The 17,520-nt window shown below is 45.3% G+C and overlaps 1 protein-coding gene and 1 long non-coding RNA gene across 3 annotated transcripts in view; one reads left to right on the plus strand and one right to left on the minus strand.

The window, feature by feature from the left end:
• The window catches only part of LOC309341023 (uncharacterized protein), a 157,334-nt gene that overhangs the window by 51,335 nt on the left and 88,479 nt on the right, over positions 1-17,520 (minus strand). Inside the window, exon 1 of one of the 2 annotated variants that reach the window (XM_081860416.1) lies at positions 11,365-11,871. The exons of the other annotated variant lie outside the window; for it this stretch is intronic. Within the exon in view, the coding sequence (XP_081716542.1) occupies positions 11,365-11,766 (402 nt within the window). The 5' untranslated portion in view covers positions 11,767-11,871. Of the gene's footprint in view, positions 1-11,364; positions 11,872-17,520 lie in introns of those variants that run through there. 2 annotated transcript variants of the gene reach the window in all.
• The window catches only part of LOC309341394, a 184,469-nt gene that overhangs the window by 22,565 nt on the left and 144,384 nt on the right, over positions 1-17,520 (plus strand). The gene's annotated exons all lie outside the window — the stretch shown is intronic.

Raw genomic sequence — 17,520 nt, forward strand, 5'->3', positions numbered from 1 at the left:
GCTTAACTTGTTTTTGAGAAAGCCCTGCATTGAACTTGTCTGTTTATGTTGTGAAACACCGTGAAATCCTCAGATGATAGGCACATATTTTTTTTAAAATGATGATAATAAGAAGGATAAGGTCAAGCTGGAACATGTGCAGATGAAGGCGATCAATATGGTGTTATTATATTTATTTCATTTCTATAGCGCCCTATAGCAGGGGTGCCAACTTGAATAAAATATAGGAGGGGTTTAGTAAGCACCGCCTCAGTTAAACAGTCAGAGGATGCGGTGCAAGCATGCCATTTGAATGGCTGTTCCTATGAACTGGGGGGGGGTGGCCCCCTCAAATATCTTTTTGGGGGGCAAAGACCCCTCAGACTCTAAGAGCTGGCTCCCATTCCCTACACTCACAGGTCACAGGACAGTTACAACATAAAATCACACAATGAAAACACAAAACACACAGCCCAAAACCTGTAACCCCCAACTCCCCACACATTTAAAAAGGGCATTAGATGTCAATCAGCCAAAGGCCTGTTTAAACCGGTGTGTTTTTCCCTAGCACTGAAAGTTGTATAATGAAGGGTTTTCCACTCTTCGTATGAATTCTTTGATGGAAAGTGAGATTGGCGCTCTGACTGAAGCTCTTTCCACATTCCACGCACTGATAGGGTTTCTCCCCTGTATGAATTCTCTGATGGGAAGTGAGATGGGCGCTCTGACTGAAGCTCTTTCCACATTCCACACACTGATAGGGTTTCTCCCCTGTATGAATTCTTTGATGGGAAGTGAGAGAGGAGCTCTTCATGAAGCTCTTTCCACATTCCACACACTGATAGGGTTTCTCCCCTGTATGACTTATCCAATGGGAAGTGAGACCGGCGCTCTGACTGAAGCTCTTTCCACATTCCACACACTGATAGGGTTTCTCCCCTGTATGAATTCTCTGATGGGAAGTGAGACTGGCGCTCTGACTGAATCTCTTTCCACATTCCACACACTGATAGGGTTTCTCCCCTGTATGAATTCTCTGATGGGAAGTGAGATTGGCACTCTTATTGAAGCTCTTTCCACATTCCACACACTGATAGGGTTTCTCCCCTGTATGAATTCTTTGATGGGAAGTGAGACTGGAGCTCTGACTGAAGCTCTTTCCACATTCCACACACTGATAGGATTTCTCCCCTGTATGAATTCTCTGATGGGAATTGAGATGGTGGCTGTGACTGAAGCTTTTACCACATTCTACACACTGATAGGGCTTCTCCCGTGTATGAATTCTCTGATGGGAAGTGAGATGGCTGCTCTGACTGAAGCTCTTTCCACATTCCCCACACTGATAGGGTTTCTCCCCTGTATGAATTCTCTGATGGGAAGTGAGATTGGCACTGTGATTGAAGCTCTTTCCACATTCCACACACTGATAGGGTTTCTCCCCTGTATGAATTCTTTGATGGGAAGTGAGACTGGAGCTCTGACTGAAGCTCTTTCTACATTCCACACACTGATAGGATTTCTCCCCTGTATGAATTCTCTGATGGGAATTGAGATGGTGGCTGTGACTGAAGCTCTTTCCACATTCCACACACTGATAGGATTTCTCCCCTGTATGAATTCTCTGATGTGAAGTGAGATTGGTGCTCTGACTTAAGCTCTTTCCACATTCCACACGCTGATAGGGTTTCTCCCCTGTATGAATTCTCTGATGGAAAGTGAGGGAGGAGCTCTTCATGAAGCTCTTTCCACATTCCACACACGGATATGGTTTCTTCCCAATGGGATTTCTTTGATGGCAAGTGGAATAGGAACTTTTTCCATTTTCAAGATATTTATTCAGCTTCTCCATTGTGGGGATTTTCTCATGCTCACCCATGTTCTTAATTTCCAGTCCATCTCTATCTACAATGAAGAGAAATGGATTAGAGGAATAACACAAGTGGGCTAGATGGATGGTTTTCTGAAGGGTTGGGTGCATTAATTAACGGGGATCAACCGACATCCTTAGGGGAACCTGTGATTCGACAAGCCTGGCTCTTCTCTTGAATGGATTTTGTTGGCCTCCATCATGGCATCCCTCCATTTCCAATGTCAGTCTTCTCTTTGGACAACCAAAGACTGACGGGAGGAAAAACAAAAACAGAAAACCTGACAGAAGCTACTTCAACTTCCCTAACAACTCTGACATTTATACTTAAAAGGGTCTGGGGAGTTCAGACCAGGCTGATCCTTCTTTAGTAAGCTGCAACTGGAGGAAGAACATTCACAGAAAAAAACAGTAATTTACTGTTCAAGGTTTTTTTGGGGGGGGGATTGTGATATCTGGTGTTGTAGGGGGCGCTGCTGAGTTCTATGAAAATATATGAGGTTCGTCACATATGGAATTTTGAATTTAAAAACAGATATTATGATCCCACAGGGAGCCTTACTGAGAGAGGCCACGATCCCACGATTCTCCTCCATGACGTCCTTATGCAGAGCTCTCTGGTCAGGATCCAGCAACTCCCATTCCTCATCCGTGAAACAAACAGCAACATCTTCAAAACACACTGGACCCTAAAGGAAGAAGGGAAATGTCCTCCTCTGAGACAACACTGTTGTTCACCACCGCTCCTTGAGCTAGGACATTCTTCCACCCCTTGACCTCTGTTCCCACAAGGCAGGTTCCCCTGACCTGATCTGGTTCCACAGCCGCTGCTTCCATTCTTTCCCCATTCAGAGATGGATGAAGAGGTCTAGCCAGTATCACTGTGTCACCTGCAAGAGGAAAAAGGTAAGGGGGAGGCCCAGAGTGCCTGCTTCTCTCACCTAGAAAGGAATGCTGTGATCACCAATAGTCAGCATGGATTTCTGAAAAATAAGTCATGTCAGACTAACATGATCTCGTTTTTTTACAGAATTACAAGCCTGGTAGATGAAGGGAACACAGTGGATGTAGCCTACCTTGATTTCAGCAAGGCATTCGACAAGGTGCCCCATGATATTCTTGTAAAGAAGCTGGTAAAATACGGTCTTGACTATGCTACCACTCAGTGGATTTGTAACTGGCTGACTGACCAAACCCAAAGGGTGCTCATCAATGGTTCCTCTTCATCCTGGAGAAGAGTGACTAGTGGGGTGCCACAGGGTTCTGTCTTGGGCCCGGTCTTATTCAACATCTTTTTCAACGACTTGGATGATGGACTCAAGGGCATCCTGATCAAATTTGCAGATGACACCAAACTGGGAGGGGTGGCTAACACCCCAGAGGACAGGATCACACTTCAAAATGACCTTGACAGATTAGAGAACTGGGCCAAAACAAACAAGATGAATTTTAACAGGGAGAAATGTAAAGTATTGCACTTGGGCAAAAAAAAAAAGAGAGGCACAAATACAAGATGGGTGACACCTGGCTTGAGAGCAGTACATGTGAAAAGGATCTAGGAGTCTTGGTTGACCACAAACTTGACATGAGCCAACAGTGTGACGCGGCAGCTAAAAAAGCCAATGCAATTCTGGGCTGCATCAATAGGAGTATAGCATCTAGATCAAGGGAAGTAATAGTGCCACTGTATTCTGCTCTGGTCAGACCTCACCTGGAGTACTGTGTCCAGTTCTGGGCACCACAGTTCAAGAAGGACACTGACAAACTGGAACGTGTCCAGAGGAGGGCAACCAAAATGGTCAAAGGCCTGGAAACGATGCCTTATGAGGAACGGCTAAGGGAGCTGGGCATGTTTAGCCGGGAGAAAAGGAGGTTAAGGGGTGATATGATAGCCATGTTCAAATATATAAAAGGATGTCACATAGAGGAGGGAGAAAGGTTGTTTTCTGCTGCTCCAGAGAAGCGGACACGGAGCAATGGATCCAAACTACAAGAAAGAAGATTCCACCTAAACATTAGGAAGAACTTCCTGACAGTAAGAGCTGTTTGACAGTGGAATTTGCTGCCAAGGAGTGTGGTAGAGTCTCCTTCTTTGGAGGTCTTTAAGCAGAGGCTTGACAACCATATGTCAGGAGTGCTCTGATGGTGTTTCCTGCTTGGCAGGGGGTTGGACTCGATGGCCCTTGTGGTCTATTCCAACTCTATGATTCTATGATGTGAATCAGTGCATCTAAACTACAGACGGGCATCCCCTCTGCAGGGAGGTGGGACCGATTCGGATGGTCCGCCCCCGCCACTTAATGGATCCAAATGGTTTCCAGAGAGTGGTAGGGGATGCTTTATCCCATGTTGATGGCCTTTCAGCCGATTCCCTGGTGGCCCGCTGGAATGTGGAGTTAACCAGGGCTATTGACTGTTTGGCTCCGAAGCGCCCTCTCCGATTGCATGGAGCCCGGAGAGCCCCGTGGTTTTCCACGGATCTGAGGGCAATGAAACAATCGTTGAGACGGCTAGAGCGCCGGTGGCGGATAACTCATTCTGAATCTGACCGGACACAGGTTAGAGCTCAACGTCGAGCCTACCAAGTGGCGATAGCGACGGCGAAGAAGACTTTCTTCACCGCCTCTATTGCATCTGCAGAAAACAGCAGCAGGAGACTCTTTCAGGTGGTTCACAATTTAGCGGAACCACCTGTAACACCGGGGCCCAGTACGGGCCACATGTTCTCCTGCAATGATTTTGCAAATTTTTTTGCAGATAAAATCGCTCAGATTCGGGAAGAAGTAGACTCCACCGTGGGAGCAGGGCCGGGGCGGGAGAGTGCTAGAGTCCTGTCTGGTCAAGTTGTGTGGGATCAATTCCAATCTGTTACCTCCGAGGATGTGGACAGGCTGCTTGGACGAGTGAAGCCAACCACCTGTCTCCTGGATCCTTGCCCATCCTGGCTTATAAAAGCTAGCCGGGAAGGACTGGGCGATGGGCTTCGTGGGGTGGTGAATGCTTCCCTCCGTGAGGGAGCCTTCCCAGACCCGCTGAAAGAGGCGGTTATTAAACCGCTTCTTAAAAAACCATCTTTAGATGCGGCCACGATGGCCAATTATCGCCCAGTCTCAAACCTTCCATTCTTGGGCAAGGTGATTGAGCGAGTGGTTGCTGAACAACTCCAGGCACGCCTGGAAGAAGCGGACCATTTGGATCCCTTCCAGTCGGGATTCAGGCCTCATCATGGGACTGAAACTGCCTTGGTCGCACTGGTTGATGATCTCCGGCGGGCTAGGGACAAAGGTGAGAGCTGTTTCCTAGTTCTGCTGGATCTCTCAGCGGCGTTTGATACCATCGACCATGACATCCTTCTGGACCGTCTTGAGGGGCTGGGAGCTGGGGGCACTGTCATACTGTGGTTCCGCTCCTTCCTCCTGGGCCGTGTTCAGAAAGTTGTGGTGGGGGATGAGTGTTCAGACCCCTGGGCTCTCACTTGTGGGGTGCCTCAGGGTTCTGTCCTCTCCCCCATGCTTTTCAACATCTACATGCAGCCGCTGGGAGGGATCATCAGGAGGTTTGGGCTGGGTGTTCATCAGTATGCAGATGATACCCAGCTCTACCTCTCTTTTAAATCAGAACCAGTGAAGGCGGTGAAGGTCCTGTGTGAGTGTCTGGAAGCGGTTGGAGGATGGATGGCGGCTAACAGATTGAGGTTGAATCCTGACAAGACGGAAGTACTGTTTTTGGGGGACAGGAGGCGGGCAGGTGTGGAGGATTCCCTGGTCCTGAATGGGGTAACTGTGCCCCTGAAGGACCAGGTGCGCAGCCTGGGAGTCATTTTGGACTCACAGCTGTCCATGGAGGCACAGGTCAAATCTGTATCCAGGGCAGCTGTTTACCAGCTCCATCTGGTACGTAGGCTGAGACCCTATCTACCTGCAGACTGTCTCGCCAGAGTGGTACATGCTCTGGTTATCTCCCGCTTGGACTACTGCAATGCGCTCTACGTGGGGCTACGTTTGAAGGTGACCCAGAAACTACAACTAATCCAGAATGCGGCAGCTAGCCTGGTGACTGGGAGCGGCCGCCGAGACCATATAACACCGGTCTTGAAAGACCTACATTGGCTCCCAGTACGTTTCCGAGCACAATTCAAAGTGTTGGTGCTGACCTTTAAAGCCCTAAATGGCCTCGGTCCAGTATATCTGAAGGAGCGTCTCCTCCCCCATCGTTCTGCCCGGACACTGAGGTCCAGCTCCGAGGGCCTTCTGGCGGTTCCCTCACTGCGAGAGGCCAAGTTACAGGGAACCAGGCAGAGGGCCTTCTCGGTAGTGGCGCCCGCCCTGTGGAATGCCCTCCCATCAGATGTCAAAGTGATAAGCAATTACCTTACATTCAGAAGACATCTGAAGGCAGCCCTGTTCAGGGAAGTTTTTAATACGTGACATTTTAGTGTATTTTTCATCTCTGTTGGAAGCCGCCCAGAGTGGCTGGAGAAACCCAGCCAGATGGGCGGGGTACAAATAATAAATTATTATTGTTGTTATTATTATTATTATTATTATTATTGAGAAATTCTCGCCTGCTGAGTGCATTTGGATGTTTGGGTGCATTTCAGATGTTAGTTGTGCCAAAATATATCTCCCCTCCTCTGGGCTCTTGATCCCACTATCTCCCCCAACAAAAGATGAAAAGAACCCACAGATGAGTTGGAAAACGAACAGAATGAGACTAAACGGAGAAAAACCTCCTCCCTTCTTACCCAGTGGCCTCTCTCTGGTGTTCAACGGAGGCCTCTCTGCCTCAGAAGAAATCTGGCCCATTTCTGCAAAGAGATCCTTTCCCTGAAAAAGAAAAAGGATTCAAAAGAGAGAATGGGGTGCTAATATTTGTGGATGCAGAAAAGGCCTTTGATAACATTTCTTGGGACTTTATGTTAAAAAGCCTAGAATATATGGAAGTGGGGAAGGGATTTCTCAATGGAATAAAAGCAATCTACACTGAGCAAAAAGCGAAACTAATTGTAAATAACGTGATTACGGAGGAAATAGGGATATCCAAAGGTACGCGACAGGGATGTCCACTCTCACCATTGTTATTCATCATGGTACTGGAGGTTCTTCTAAAATCATTAAGAGAAAATGAGACAATAAAAGGGGTTACAGTAGGCCGGAATGAATATAAGGTGAAAGCCTATGCCGATGATCTGGTCATAACGGTGGAAGAGCCATTGGAAAGTGTGAAAAATATACTTACGGAGGTAGAAAGATTTGGCCAAATAGCAGGATTTATACTGAATAAGAAGAAGACTAAAATAATTGTTAAGAATATGGATCAAGATAAGATAGAGAATATACAGCAACAAGTTGGCATAGAGGTGGTGAAAAAGGTGAAGTATTTGGGAATTTGGATAACCCCCCAAAAACATAGATTTATATCAGAATAATTACATACCAGTGTGGAATGGGATAAAGAAAGATCTGGAGGTGTGGGGACGAATGAAATTGTCATTTTGGGGAAGGATTTCAACGATAAAGATGAGCGTGCTACCAAAATTATTATTTCTGTATCAAACGATTCCAATAATCAAGGGGACCGGGGTATTTAAAGAATGGCAAAGAGTTATTTCAAGGTATATCTGGCAGGGAAAGAAGCCAAGAATTCAATTTATTTTATTTTTTTTTATAAATATTTATTAAAGTTTTTAAATATAAATGCACAAATAATAAACAATCTTACTTCTATCATAACAATTTCATCGCTTCTTTGGACTCCCTCGCGTCTCCCGCTCCCATTTACATCGTTAAAAGTTTTTTCCAAACAAATTATCAACTTGTTTACAATCTCATGTCCACTCATTCAAATATAATCTAGCACTTCTTCCAAAAAAATTTATATTTTCTTTAGTCTCACTTATCATCAAATTTAAATCTAATTTAGTGGTGGCCAATTTTTTATAATCTAGCATCCTTCTTAACATTCAACCAAATTACAATGTTTTTGTAGATACATCTTGAATTTCTCCCAGTCTTCCTCCATCTTCTCTTCTCCCAGATCACGGATTCTGCCGGTCATCTCGGCCAGTTGCATATAGTCCATCAGCTGCATCTGCCACTCTTCCAGTGTGGGTAGATCTTGAGTTTTCCAGTTTTTTGCGATGAGAATCCTTGCTGCCGTTGTTGCATACATAAAGAATGTTCGGTCCTTCTTTAACACCTTCTGGCCGACAATACCCAGAAGGAAGGCCTCTGGTTTCTTAGTGAAGGTATACTTAAATACCTTTTTCAGCTCATTATATATCATTTCCCAGAAGACCTTCACCTTAGGGCATGTCCACCAGAGGTGAAAGAATGTTCCTTCATTTTCTTTACATTTCCAACATTTATTATCAGACGAATGGTATATTTTGGCAAGTTTAACTGGGGTCATGTACCATCTATATATCATTTTCATTACATTTTCCTTCAGAGCATTACATGCGGTGAAGTTCAGCCCAGTGGTCCACAACCTTTCCCAGTCCTCAAACATAATGTTATGCCCAATGTCCTGTGCCCATTTTATCATAGCCGATTTAACCATTTCGTCTTGTGTATTCCATTTTAACAGCAAGTTATACATTCTAGATAGTACCTTGGTCTTTGGTTCTAACAATTCTGTTTCTAACTTCGATTTCTCCACCTGGAACCCTAACTTTTTGTCATTTTTAAAAACTTCTTTAATCTGAGCATAATGTAACCAGTCTCGCACCTTATCCTTCATTTTCTCCAAACTCTGCAATTTCCAATTGTCTCCATCTTTTTCTAATATTTCCCAATATTTTGGCCATTTGGCCTCCATATTGGGTCTTTTTCGGGCCTTAGCCTCCAGAGGTGAAAGCCACCTTGGGGTTTTATTTTCCAATAAGTCTTTATATTTTGTCCAGACATTAAACACTGCTTTCCTGACAATATGGTTCTTAAAGGCCTTATTGATCTTAACTTTGTCATACCATAAGTATGCATGCCAACCAAAAGCATTGTTAAAACCTTCCAGGTCCAGTACGTCAGTGTCTTCGAGAAGTAGCCAGTCTTTTAGCCAGCAGAAAGCTGCGGCTTCATAGTACAACTTTAAGTCCGGCAGGGCAAAGCCCCCTCTTTCTTTCGCATCTGTTAATATCTTAAACTTAATTCTGGGCTTTTTGCCCTGCCAGACAAATTTAGATATATCTTTCTGCCACTTCCGGAAGCACTCCGTTTTGTCCACAATCTGTAATGTTTGAAACGAAAACAACATTTTTGGCAATACATTCATCTTAATAGCAGCAATTCGGCCTAACAAAGAAAGCTTCAATTTTGTCCAACTATCCAAGTCTCTCTTAATTTCAGACCAACATTTTTCATAGTTATCCTTGAATAGACTCAGATTTTTTGCTGTTATGTTTACCCCTAGGTACTTTACCTTTTTAACCATAGTTAGTTCTGTTTCTCTCTGAAACCGTTCTGACTCTATGTCTGTCAAATTTTTTCCCAGCACCTTGGTTTTCTGTTTGTTTAATTTAAATCCTGCCACCCGACCAAAGTCCTGAATCAATTGTAATACTCTTTTCGTACTAGATTCTGGCTCCTGCAGGGTCAAAACTAGGTCATCTGCAAAAGCTTTAAGTTTGTATTGTTTCGCTCCGACCTGAATCCCTTCCACCAACCGGTCCCCTCTGATCATGTTCAAGAGCACCTCCAGAACCGAGATAAATAACAGAGGGGAAATCGGGCAGCCTTGTCGTGTTCCTTTTTCAATTTTGAACTCTTCTGTAACCACATTGTTAACTATCAATTTGGCCTTTTGTTCTGAATATATTGCATCAATCCCATTCTCAAACCCCCGTCCCACTCCCATTTCTTTTAAATTTCCCTTCATAAATTTCCAAGAAATATTATCAAGAATTCAATTTAAGTTACTAACTGACGCAAAGGAAAGAGGAGGCTTCGCCCTGCCAGACTTGAAATTGTACTATGAAGCCTCGTGTCTCTGTTGGTTAAAGGAATGGATAAAACTAGAAAATACAGAACTGTTAGATTTGGAAGGATTTGATAATAATAGATTTGGATGGCACGCGTATCTATGGGTGGGAAAGAAGAAAATCCATAGAAGTTTTGAAAAACACATTTTCCGAGGATCGTTAACAGAAGTATGGGGGAGGTATAAAAACCTACTCGAACCAAAAACTCCACACTGGTTGTCTCCGTTAGAGGTTATGTCTGTTAAAAAAACTAATATGAGAAAGAATTGGATTACATATGGAAATTTGATTATGAAAGAAGAGGGGAAATGGAAAATGAAACCATATGAAGAAGTGAAAGAATCTGTGTACGATTGGTTGCATTATTTTCAGATAAACGAAATGTTTAAAAAAGATTTTAAAGAATATGGATATGCAGAGAAGGACTCTAAATTTCAAACAGATATAATAAATAGTGAATATAAAATCCTATCCAAAATGTATAAGATATTGTTGGAATGGCATACAAAAGAGGAAGAAGTTAAATCAGTTATGATAAAATGGGCCAAAGATATCGGACATAATATACAATTTAATGATTGGATAAAACTATGGAATGAAAGTATCAAATTTACTGCATGTACTGCATTAAAGGAAAATATTATGAAAATGATGTATAGATGGTATATTACACCAGTAAAACTTGCAAAAATGTACTAAACATGTAAGAAGTGTTGGAAATGTAAAGAAACAGATGGTACATTTTTTCATATGTGGTGGGAATGTAAGAAAGTGAAAAGCTTCTGGGAGTTAATATATAATGAATTGAAAAAAATGTTGAAATATACATTTGTTAAGAAACCAGAGGCTTTTCTCTAAGGAATTGTAGGCAACGAAATGAATAGAAAGGACCATAAAATCTTTCAATATGCAGTAACAGCGGCAAGAATATTATTGGCTCAGAAATGGAAACAAGAACAATTACCAAGGTTGGAGGAATGGAGAACGAAGCTGATGGACTATGCAGAACTTGATAAACTGACTGGGAAGATCAGATATCAACGAGATCAAAAGTTCATCGAGGACTGGGGAAAATTAACAGATTATTGGGAATGTTTAAGTGATAATGAAATAACGTTAGTGGCATTTAGAGAAGCTCTGTGATAAAATAAGAAATATTGTAAAAAAGTAAAATGTAAGAGGGGGGAAGGTATAAAGGCAATATAAAAATTTAGAAATGTGTATTTAAAGAAACTAAATTCGAATGATTGACAGAAAAGCCGAAGGAAGTCAAAAATTGAAAAGTTTAATAGAAATTGTATTGTGGAATGATTGTATGGAAAATTAATAAAACATGATTATAAAAAAAAGAGAGAGAGAGAGAGAATGGGGAGAAGGATTAAAAAATGAATGTCAGGGCCAACAGCTTCAAGGGTGACAGATCTCATTCCATGGATGCCTTCCCAGGGGGAAAAAATGAGCCATCAGAAGAGCATGATGGGATGTTTTCTGTCCTGTTTGGAGGCCTTGGGAGTATCCGGAGGAAAGTCTCTCTCACCTGCTTTCTCTCCTCTGCCTGACTCAGGAGGAAACCTTCGGCCAGGGCCACCGCCTGGGAACTGGTCTCCGCTCCACAGTCCCTCACCCAGCTCTCCATCTCTGGTGGAAGGACACCCAGGAACTGCTCCAAGATCACAAGATCCAGCATCTCAGCTTTCGTGTGCCTTTCTGGCTTCAGCCACTGATGGCAAAGGTGGTAGAGTCGGCTGCAAACCTCTCGGGGTCCTTTGGCCTCCTGGCAGCAGAACTGCCTCAACTGCTGGCTCTGCACCTCTGAGCGGAGGGTGTCCTCCTCACCCAGAATCTTCTGCACAGAGTTTTCCCAGAATCCCCCACTGCTCCCGGTTTGGATGCCATGGCCCCTTCCTGCTCCAGGGCCAGCTGGGTCTTGCTCATCCATCTGTGCTCTCAGGAAGCCTCTGAGAGATCAGAAGGAACCCTTTGGTCTTCTGCCAAGTTCTGTCTGTCTTAAGGAGAGGCGCTAGAAATCCTACAAAGCAAATACATTGTTCAGTTACAAAAGTTGTCTAATATCAGGAGAAGAAAAAGGTTCCCTGAGCAAGCATGGATGAGTCTTGGAGGGAACCAGGGCTGGACTGCACCACAGCCCAAACCATGAGCTATTTTATTTATTTAAATTTCTATAACACTTTATATTTTAACAATAAATCTCAAAGCGGTTTACAGCATATTAAATCTGTGGGGATAATTGGGGAGTTAGAAGAAGATATATTATTGAATGATATCCTTCCTAACATGCACTAGCAAGTTCCATATTCTAGCAGAGTTCCATACATCCCCCTTTTTTAGATTACGCAGCGCTCAGCTTGTTGCTGACTCATCTGAGTCTTACTATTAAAAATTCCTTCCTGGTAAAATCCCTTCCAATCCCTCTTAAATGAATAAGCACAATAATCTGATTCACGTTAATATAAAAGTAGTTTACTCACAGATTCATTCACGTTCACAGACATATCCCTGAAGGCAGGCTCAGGTTACATAACAACTAGAACTATTCCATAAAGAAGTTAGTCCCAAATGACTGCGACTAAGGAGTCACTTCTCCAAACGCACTGCAACATACAAAATGGAGAAGACACACTGATCAGAACATGGAGGCCGTGTGCTCCTCCATGCTAGTACAACAGACTGCACCCTCTTCAAGTCACATGGAGTGGAAGTCTGTCCCAGCTCTGGAGGAAACAGGAACATAGCAGTCAAGCGTCCCTTATTTGCACAAACCAAAATATGCACAAACCAAAATATGTATTTTATAAAAGTAATTGTTGATCCCTTATTTTCGAGGCTGCTGGTCCCTTATTTTCAAATCTGTAAGTTGACAGCTATGAACAGGAACTCTTCTACTGAGTGGTAGAAAACATCCCCTAATGTGTTCACTGTAGGAATGTTGTACTTGACTGCAGTTTCACATCCCACAAAATCAATAAAATAAAAAACCATTGGAAGAAACTTAATTATATAGTCTATAGTCAAAGCAACATAGCAGAAAACAAATATTCTTATAAAGATGTCAAAATAAAACATTACAAAGGAGGTCAACTACAGAATAGATATTTAAAACATTAGGGCAGGGTGAGTCTGGGCCTCACCCCCTAGGCCAGGTGGAAAGGGCCTTTTTAAAAAGGAGAAGAAAAAGGAGGAGGAGGAGGAGGAGGAGAAAGAGGAGGAAGAAGAAAGAGGAGGAGGAGGAAGAAGCAGCAGCCTCTAGCTCCCCTAGAAGAAAGATTGCAATGCAAAATGTGGAAGCAACCGAAGAGATTTCTGGGAGATGAATCAGCCTGGTTGCTCCTGCCTTCCAGTCAATGCATGAAGTCAGAACTGACTGAGAAGGGAGTCATTTGTATCTTGTGGAAAATGGATGCTTGGCTCTAGTGGGGGTCCTCAGGAGTTGTTCTCCCCCCACCCCAACTCCCCTGCTTCTGTCTCCTTTTCTTGCACTTGGACTCTCTGCTGTTTTCCAGACAGACTCTTAGGGTGGGGTCCCTTTTTCTTTGCTCTGAGGGCCAGGAATGTATCTGGCCAACCGCCTGAGGGCCAAGTGGGCAGGGCCAAAGACATCTCCCTTGAAATTTAGGAGGGTAATTTAGTATTGTTATTCAGTTAGATAGCTTAACCCTGGAGGCTCAGTGAGTAGCAGTGCCCATTTCCGGCTCAGCTGCTTTTCCAGCAACAATCCCTTTGGGGCAGAGAGGATGTGGTCCTGGGGTGCCCTGCTCTGGGTGCGAGGGGATTGCTGCAGTGGCCTCCGTGGGGGGCTGCCCTGGGAGACACTGGGAGACACTGGGAAACTGGTCCCCAATGCAGCAGCCAGACTCTGGGCTGGGGTCCCGCTCCTTATTCCTGGCCTTTCTCTCCCACCCTTTTGGGGGGGGGGCTAGTCCACCTCCTCGTCCAGCTTTGGAAAACCATTTGCACCTGTTTCCTCTCTTGTGCAATGAGGCTGAGTGACGTCACACAGAGTTCAAGTCCCAGGGACTCCTTTGTTTTAAAAGGGGGGATTTCGGGGGAGTCATTGTTTTTCTGAAGGGGGGGCGGAAGGCCAAATGAGTTTTGGATGCTCTGATCTGCAGGAAGGAGAGCGAGGCAGCCCTGGCCCCTCCCTGGCAGGACCCTCTCCTCCTCCCTGACTTGGGGTCCCCCCCCCCTGCAGGAGCAGATCAGGCCCCCCCGGCCCCCTCCCCTGCTGCAGCCCTGGGACCCCCACCAGATCCCAGAGAGAGAGAGAGAGAGGAGACTCACCAGATCCCAGGAGGGGAGAGCGAGGCAACCCTTGCAGGAGAGACACCAAAGCAGGAAAGGACTGAGGAGGGGGGGGGCTGGCTCTGGAGGACCTGCCCCCCCTTGCTTCCTGGCCTCTCTAGGAAGCCAGCTCACTTCCCTTTAACCCTTGCAATGCCGAGTCCACCCAGCTCAGCCCTCTCTCGCTTTGCAGAACCTCAGATTCTTATTATTTCTTATGGATTTCGGGGGGGGGGCAGCTGCCTCCCTGGCTATGCCAATGCCCAGATATCCCTTTGTGGGATGAGGCTCTTGGCTGGACTCTGAGCATCTCCCTCCCTTGGCCGGAAAGTGGAGGAGCAGCTTGCAGAGAAAAGGACCAATTCTGCAGCTCCAGCTCCAGAGACATAGCAAGGCCAGGGGGTGCCCGGTTTCACACACACCCCACACACACATACAGAATTTTTTGCATCAGTAAAAGAAGTTACACACACAACTATTTAAAATATTTAGAAATTATTACAAATGAACCGTTTGCTGAGAATCAGATTAAAATACATGTCCACATTTTAAATATCTGGATGGTCTTGCCTAAACACATATTTATTTATTTTTGCAGGCACCAAAAAGAGGGATAAAAAAGAACTGCAGGCAGGGAGTTCCAAAGTCTACCTGTGTCGCTGTTGTGTATTGAGTCAAAGGATTTTATATCTGTATTATTATTGTCTGTATTTGCATTAGGGTAAAGTAACTGCCTTTTGGTTCCAGAGGGTACAGCTACTATTGGTTCATTTAAGCTGCTGTATTTGGATCCTCTGTCTTATTGGTTGCCTCCAAAAGGCAGGACTGTGATTGCCTGATATTGTTCCCTCCAAAATGTATCCTTTCTAGCTGGTTCCCTGTCCCTATAAATGTAGCTCTCCCCTCCTCAGTCTTCAGTCTTGTTGCTTTAATAAAGAAGTGTTACTAGAGAACTGTCTCCAGCATAATATGTCAAGAGAGCTGAAATCACAAACCCCACGTCACAACAGTCGCCACACTAAAACTTTGCATTCTCACAAGTACAGGTGTTCTATGTGGAACCAGTAACTGTGCCAGTTTTCTCAAAGCAGTTGAGTTGGGAATACATGGGGGAAGGCAATCTGATCAGAAGCTGTTAAGAGCTTTGTAGTCCACCATAAGATGAGTGGGACCGGGACAATGGCCAGCCTAGCCCTAGAAATGTGGCTTTAGGGATTTTTTTGCAAACCCAACTTTTTTTGTTAAGTACCTTTCATCATCCTCAAGGACCAGCACCAACCAAAAATCATTTTAACCACCAATCAGAAAGAAGCCGTTCCAAAGCAGTGTTGTGGTGCAGAGACAGACAGACAAGTCTTTGGGAGCAGCCAGATTTTTATGTGTCAAACAAAAGCACCATGCATTGCCCTAAAAGGTTTAAGGTGCTGGTTTTAACCTTCAAAGCCCTATACGGCCTAGGACCCTCGTACCTACGGGACCACCTCTCCTGGTATGCCCCACAGAGGAACTTACGGTCTTCAAATAAAAACATCTTGAAGGTCCCAGGCCACAGAGAGGTTAGGCTGGCCTCAACTAGAGCCAGGGCTTCTTCAGCTGCGGCTCCAACCTGGTGGAACACTCTGTCACAAGAGACAAGGGCCCTGCAGGACTTGACATCTTTCCGCAGGGCCTGCAAGACAGAGCTGTTCCACCAGGCCTTTGGTCAGGGCGCAGCCTGACTCCCTCCTTTGGAATAATTCATACAGGAGAGAAACCCTATCAGTGTGTGGATTGTGGAAAGAGCTTCAGTCAGAGCTCCTCTCTCACTTTCCATCAGAGAATTCATACAGGGGAGAAACCCTATCAGTGTGTGGATTGTGGAAAGAGCTTCAGGAGAAGCTCCTCTCTCAGTTCCCATCAAAGAATTCATACAAAGTTCCCAAAACCCGTCATTATACAGCTTTCAGCGCCAGGGAAAAACTCATCTCTTTAACCAGGCCTTTGGCTGATTGACATCTAATGCCCTTTTACAATGTGGTGGGGAGGTGGGGGTTACAGGTTTTGGGGGCGGTGTTTTGTGTTTTCTGTTGTGTATTGAGTCAAAGGATTTTATATCTGTATTATTATTGTCTGTATTTGCATTAGGGTAAAGTAACTGCCAAGAGGACTCCTTCATGGTTCCTCCTCATCCTGGGGAAAAGTGACAAGGGGTACTGCAGGGTTCTGTCCTGGGCCCATTGTTGTTCAAGTTCTTTATAAATGTCTTGGATGAAGGAACTGAGGGGATGCTCATCACATTTGCTCATCACGGTTGCTGAACAGCTTGGTAGGTTTCTGGATGAAACATTGGCTCTGGATCCATTCCAGTCCGGCTTCCGTGCTGGTCATGCGACCGAGACGGCTCTGGTCGCCCTAACAGATGATCTCCGCAGGCAGCTGGATCGAGGCGGGTCGGGGCTACTGATTCTTCTAGACCTGTCAGCAGCCTTCGACATGGTCGATCACGAACTCCTGGACCACTGCCTTGCCGACATGGGGATCCAGGGCACAGTCCTTCAATGGCTGCGCTCGTTTCTCTCTGGTCGGGGACAGAGGGTGGCGCTTGGGGGGGAATTGTCATCCCGCCACTCCTTGGTGTGTGGAGTGCCCCAGGGTGCGATACTCTCCCCGATGCTTTTTAAAATCTTTATGCGCCCCCTTGCCCAGCTTGTCTGGAGTTTTGGGCTGGGCTGCCATCAGTATGCTGATGACACCCAACTCTTATCTGTTGATGGATGGCCATCCTGACTCGGCCCCAGACACACTGATCAGATGCTTGGAAGCTGTGGCTGGATGGTTACATGGGAGCCGGTTGAAGTTAAATCCTTCGAAGACAGAGGTCCTCTGGCTGGGACGGAGCGATATGGGATTGAGGGGGCAACTCCCATCACTTGCGGGGGTGCAATTAGTGCCAGCACCGTCCATTAAGAGTTTGGGTGTAATCTTCGACACCTCCCTCTCCATGGAGGCGCAGATTGCAGCTATTACAAAGGCGGCATTTTTCCATCTCCGCCAAGCTAAGCAGTTGGCTCCTTACCTCTCTCGCCCTGACCTAGCCACTGTGATCCACGCGACGGTCACCTCCAGACGGGATTATTGTAACTCGCTCTACGTGGGGCTGCCCTTGAGACTGACACAGAAACTCCAGTAGGTGCAGAATGCTGCAGCGAGGCTCCTCACAGGGTCCCTGCCATGGGAGCATATTCAACCAGTGCTTTTCCAGCTGCACTGGCTCCCGGTGGAGTACAGGGTCAGATTTAAGGTGCTGCTTTTGACCTTTAAAGCCCTTCACGGCCTAGGACCCTCGTAGATGCTTCTAATTTTTCCGATGAAGTGTTTTATTCAGTCTCACCTGCAATCATGTGTGCTGAACACA

This window comes from Podarcis erhardii, assembly GCF_964252035.2.
Source record: "Podarcis erhardii genome assembly, chromosome: 4".
Lineage (NCBI taxonomy): Eukaryota > Metazoa > Chordata > Lepidosauria > Squamata > Lacertidae > Podarcis > Podarcis erhardii.